The sequence below is a fragment of the Onychomys torridus genome, chromosome 20 (genome assembly GCF_903995425.1).
Source record: "Onychomys torridus chromosome 20, mOncTor1.1, whole genome shotgun sequence".
Lineage (NCBI taxonomy): Eukaryota > Metazoa > Chordata > Mammalia > Rodentia > Cricetidae > Onychomys > Onychomys torridus.
In genome coordinates this window covers 40877963-40883962 of record NC_050462.1, presented here as the reverse complement: position 1 = coordinate 40883962, position 6000 = coordinate 40877963, and the positions used below count along the sequence as shown (strand labels likewise).

The window sequence follows — 6000 nt, the reverse complement described above, 5'->3', positions numbered from 1 at the left end:
CACACAGAACACTGTATACATAATAAATAAATAAATCTTTAAAAAAAAATAAAAATCAAGTTAAAAATTTAATTAAGCGGGCTGGTGAGATGGCTCAGAGGTTAAGAGCACCGATTGCTCTTCCAGAGGTCCTGAGTTCAATTCCCAGCAACTACATGGTGGCTCACAACCATCTGTAATGAGATCTGGCGCCCTCTTCTGTATACATAATAAGTAAATTTTTTTTTTAAGGCTCCCTGCTGTCCAAGGACTGTGTCTGGTAGCTCAGCGTGGCACAGGAGGGCCCTCTCAGTTGGCTCTGAGCTTCCTCTCCAGCTTCTGCAGTGGACATTCCAGAGCTTCCCTGTGTACTGATTCCTAAGTCAGATCCACATGCAGTCAGGGCAGCTCAGACCCGAGTTCTAGACACAGAGGGCTCAGTGGCGAGTCCTAGCCCACTGCTTCCTTAGTATCTAATCTTCCTTAGTCTAATCTGCATAGTAAAACAGAAAAACATGCTTTGGGGCTGGAGCTCAGCTGATGAGTGCTTCGCTGGAATGCACTAAACCCTGGGTCTAGTCCCCAGCACTGAACAGTTGTGAGGGCATCTGCCTGTAATCTAAGCATTCAGGGTAGAAACTGCCATCAGGAGTTCAAGGTCATCCTCGTCTACAGGGCAAATTTGAGGCCATCCTGGGCTACAAGAGATCTTATCTCAAATAAACAAACAGAAGTTCAAGGCCAGCCTGGTCTACTGGAGACCCATTGTGTCCAAAACAAAAGAGCCTTCCTCTTACATTCTGTTCTGTTACAGAATGGAATATCACTAAAGATTAAATGGATACAAAGAACAATTTTAAAATGCCACTGCATATATGCGTGTGTGTGTGTGTGTGTGTGTGTGTGTGTGTGTGATCTGCGTATGTTTAAAAATTTTAAGTATTTTTCACCTTATATCCTACCTAGTATTTGAGTGCATCTCTGGAGATCTTATTTGCAGTTAGCCAGAGTAAAATATGTCTTTTCTCTGGAATGCGTCTTCTCCTACTCACTAAGATTGCCTGCTACTTACTAGTCAAACTTTAAACTCAGGAACTGGGGGTGTGGCTCAGGGATAGCCTTGCATGCATGAGGCTCTGGGTTAATTCGCCATCACTGCAAACTAGCAATTGAAGTCCTATTCTTCTGTGAGTTTCTTCCTCCCCAGCTGCCTCATGCACATAGTCCATTTTTCCTTCCCTCTGTCTCCCCAAACCCTGTACTTGGATGAGAGTATTTTCCCTACAGCATTACCACACTGCCTGTAATTATTTATTTATGCAATGTGTGGTGAGATCCCTCAGGACAGGTGCCCAATGCCGATTCCCTTTGCTCTTAGCTAGTGTTTGGCCAGCACTAAAAACTGTTTATCACTGACAACGGGAATGAATGCTCAGAGTCTGAAAGTCTCTACGACCCTTAGATCTCGCAGCGGAAACATTTTGGCAACAGGTATGCCTTGGCCTTATCACTTTGATAAATCAGGACCACAGCATTTAGGAAATTAATTTGAGAGGATCCAGGAAAGGTCCTAAAGGGTAAACACAGCTGGGTGAAAGCTAGCAACATCCTAAGTGTGGGTGGTTCCTATTTGTACCACCCTTTCTCTGCCATCCTAGCACTGAGCTGCGTCTAAGATGGAGAATGTGGTGTGTCAAGAAGTTTTCCTCCCTGCCTCAAATGTAGAGCTTCCTTCTCTGATTTTTAACAGGGAAGTCCTTCGCCATCCAGTGTTCAGTTTTTCTCCTGGGGTCCAACATCTTGGGGTCCGTTACGGTGACACCCAACTCTGGACCTCAACCACTGGAAAGAGCATGGCCAGAACCCTGTTGGAAGGCGGCAAGGGGGGTAGTCTGTTCCCAAGTTCAGAGGGCTCTCCATGTGTCGTCCACCGGACAGAGCTCCCGCAGAGCGGAGGCGCAGGGGGCGCCGCCCAGGGCGGCCGCCGATGGGTGCGCAGGGCCCCTCTCGGGTTGGCCACAAGGGGCATCCATCCTCCAGGACGAGCCCGGAGCGGGGACCAGGGCGAGGGCGGAGAAAGGGTCGGCCCGGGAACGCCGTCCCCTCGGGCGACAGGACCCCGCCTCTCTTAAATCCACGCGGTCGGCAGCACCAACCCTTCTCCAGGCGCTGCGAGCGAGCGGTGGGCCGAGCGCGCGTCGTGGACTGGGCGGCCGCCGGGCAGGGGGCGCGGCTCCGGGTGCGCGTGTGGTCGCGGCCGCCAGGGGGCAGCAGCGGCCAGTGGGCGGCGGAGAAAGAGCCCAGGAGGCGCCTGGCGAGCGAGGCGGCAGAGGACCCTCGCGGCGCCGGCTCCCGAGACGCCAACTCCACCGGGGCTGAACCGGGCGCGTCCGATCGCCGCCGCCGCCGCCGCCGCCGCCCTTCGAGTCCCGCGGAGAGGACACGCCATCCCTTCGGCCTGCCGGGCGTTGGCAGAGGCGGCGGCATCCCAGGCTCGGGTCGCGGGGCGCAGGCAGGAAGGGAGGCGGCAGTGGCCGGCGGGGCGCGACCCCCGCGCGCGCGCGGGTCTCAACAATGGTGCTCCGCGCTGGCGCGATCCCCGCGTCCGCCCCGCGGCCGTAGAGGAAGCGGCCGGGAGACGCCCCCCCCCCCCCTTCCCCGCCCCAGCCACACGCTCGCCCGAGTTTGCGCGGCTCGCCTCCCCGGCTGGGGCTCCGCTCGCCAGCGCCCAAGGCGGCTCAGCCCCGGAGCATGGTGCCGGCGCCCGGCTCTCTCTAATCGCTCCTCTCCCTTCTCCTCCTCCTTCTCCTCCTCTCGCTCCTCCCGTCCCACCCGTCCCTCTCGAGGGTGCTGCCTCTGGCTTCCTTCGGCGAGAGGGAGTGCAACTCTCTGCCTCTCCAAGGAGACTGGCGACTAGCCGGTGACCACCCGACAAGAACTTGCCCCCCTTCATTGAAAGCCAGCCCGGAACAGCCGGAGAATGTCCACCCCGAGCCGATTCAAAAAGGACAAAGAGATCATAGCCGAGTATGAAAGTCAAGTGAAAGGTAAGGGTGGGAGCGGCTGCCTCGCTCCTTTTGTGTGCCTTCCCTTGTCATTGTGTTCCTGGAGTTCCCGTGTGTAACTTGGTTGTCTGCGTGGGCGGAAGGTGGCGAGGGGACACAGCTCGGCTCCTGGCTGAACCCCCACCCCCACCCCCAGGGCGTCCTAGAAGCCGGTCTTAACCTGATCAGACCCACTGGGACAGGATACCAGGTGGCTTCCCCAGGCTGGAGCTCCCACCTCCAACATTGAGACAACTGGCTGGAACTTAATCACCTTCAGCTGGCGGTTCCCTCGGCAAGGCCGGCAGCGCCCAGAGTTCCTGCCTGGTTGTCATCATCAGCATCATACCCCCCCCCCCCTTTTTTTTAATGTGAAATCATTGTCACGGCATATTTTTTCTATGGAGTCATTTTGTAAAGTCTGAACACTGAGTGGCCGGGCGCTTCCCTGAGTGAAGGCTGTTTCCGACATGCACACTTTTCCCTGTTAATTTAGTAGGGCGAGTCCCCTTTTATAAAATAGCTCTCTCAAAGCCATGCCAGTTAAACCTACGGCGACTCCTGGAATCTGACTCCTCCTTTATAGCAGGAATCCGGTGCCATCCTTCACACTCACGGGAGGATATGGCTTTATCGTTTGCTGGAGGGTGCTTGCATATGAAATGAAGGCGTGAGCATAGGAATAAGTAGTTTCAGTCCATTTGCATAGCCAACTGAAGGCAACCCAATTAAGGTGGATCAAGCCTTTCTGTACTTCATACTTTTAAAAATAGTTTTCCCTCCAATTCAAGTGTTTTGGTTTGCGCTGGGGAGTTTTACTAAACATCTGTGCGTTTGCTGTCCCTGCCCCCAAGTGTGGTCTCTGTAGTTTCCTGATGGAGACAATGGATGGAGCATGGGGATCTCTGCTGTTTAGTGGTGCATTGAATGCAAAGTTCAGAAAGATTGTTCCAGCAACACCTATGTTTAGGTACCGTGTTGAGTGTTCTTTTGTGTGGTCAACTTGGGAAAATGCTTGGAGACCTGAAGAGGTCATGGGGCCAGGGAATCCTGGGTCACCTGAGCGGGAAGGTGACTCTCGAGACCAAGTAACAGTCAAACTGGACACACATTTCAGGGCTGACCTTTAGAGTGGAGTTGAGTGGTTTTTTGGAACACAGAATTCTTTCTGCCTGTCATGAAGATCACTCCCATGAACTCTTTAGTGTTGATGTCGAAGTTACATCATCAGAGAATTTTCTCCTCCTCGTCAGGTAAACTTTCTAATGAGGATAACAGTTTTTTCCCCCAGTATGCCCAATGCAGCCTAAAACCTTTCATTCCCTGCTCACAATCACCATTTTCCTGGGCAGGTTTTCCACATGGCTCTTTGTGGCGGGTCTTCCAGAAGTCTGGTTTTCTGACTCCTTGGAGTACCCGCTGGCACAATTCACTTCCATAAACCTCCCCTGATCTGGATGTCTCACTTTAGGCCAATTGACTGTAACTGACCCCTTATATGAAAAAGGAATTGATGATAGGTTTGAATATTGCCTTAATTTCTTCAAGGGTATGAGTTCTGTGATAGGTGATAACGTGAGTACCTGACAGTTATACACCTTCTTTAGTAAAGATCAAATGGGATTTGTTAACAATGTATCTATTGAATTTAAAAATTAAGCAAAAATCATGAGCACAAAAATTCTTTCTGAGATAATTTAGTTCCACAAAACGTGACCTTTGCCCTACTCCCTTCCATCACCCAGTTCCAGGTTTAGGGCTTTAGTGAACCTGCGTGCCTTGCCTGGCTCTGCCCTGTGGCCAGACTTTATCCTGTACTGAGGAACCTGGCTCACTGTATTCATATGCAAACATGGGAATTGGGTATTTTAATTCAGTGAGGTCAATCCCAGCCAGAGATTCACCTGTGTTCCTGGGCAAAACCTAGAGAGTGTGAGCGTGTTCACAGTGCTTAAAGCCAGCTGTCCTGGGAAGCAGACCCCTTAGGAAGGAGAGCCCGAGAGAGCACCGCTGGGCTCCTAACCTCCGCTTCCCTGCTACCTCTTGAAGGGATGTGCAGCCGGGCATCAGGCTGGGATTTAGATTTTTGATTTTGGAGTACTCTTTAAATTCCAGCTAGCTACTTCATCTGATGCTAAACAAAAGAAGCCGGCCTCTTCCGTTGCTGAAGGAAAAACCTGGCTTTGTTGGAGAATTAAGTCTGTTCCCAATGAATAAAGCCACATGTGTGAACTCTGGGTAGCTTAGGCAGGCCAATGGATGATTCTGAACCATTTCCATTACAGATGATTTCTCTTTTCTTTCTTTTTTTTTCCCACCTTCCAACTTAGAACCCAAGACTCTGGGTATTGTTCTTTCCTGCTGTCTCCCATTTCCCTGACAACAATTGGATTTACCTCAGAATTCCTGGGATAGTATTTTGATCTGACAGAAAACTCAGCTCCTAGATTTTATCTCTGTGGCTGCCAGCAAAGGTTTTGAGAACAAGACTACCTGGGGCGGTCCTTAGTCTCTGGTAATAATATGTAATTTCATGTGTGTGGCCATAACTGCGTTTAGTTCTCTCATTCATTTTGGGTAGGTCTCTGGTTTGTCTCCAGGTGTGGTTTTTCTTATCTGTGAGGAATTTACATTTTCTCAGTCCTTAGGGTCTTTGAATCTAATTGAAGATGTCATGAAAATTCATATTAATTGCTTCATAAAATGTTCAAGCTTTTCACTTTTTTTTTTCTTCTTGGCTGTCCTGATGTGGATGGAATCATCTTTGCTTTTAATTTTTTCCATAATGAGTCAATTGAGTTCTTGGGAAATCCAATTATAATTCAATAAAGAATATGGAAAACTAAAAACCATGATCAGATGAATATAGAAGAAATTTGTAAGATGAGGTAGGAGTTATCCATATAGTTAAAGAACAATTCAATCAGGGACAGAAGCATACCAAGCCACCGTTGAAAGGCCCGTGTTAATTTGGAGT

General features: G+C 50.3%; 1 protein-coding gene across 2 annotated transcripts in view; it reads left to right on the top strand.

Annotated features, from left to right (window-relative positions):
- Window positions 1-2277: 2277 nt before the first annotated feature.
- Srgap1 (SLIT-ROBO Rho GTPase activating protein 1) overlaps window positions 2278-6000 on the top strand; it is a 270798-nt gene continuing 267075 nt past the window's right edge. For both annotated transcript variants that reach the window (XM_036169672.1, XM_036169674.1), the window contains exon 1: window positions 2278-3026. In XM_036169672.1, the coding sequence (XP_036025565.1) occupies window positions 2960-3026 (67 nt within the window). In that variant the 5' untranslated portion in view covers window positions 2278-2959. The remainder of the gene's footprint in view (window positions 3027-6000) is intronic.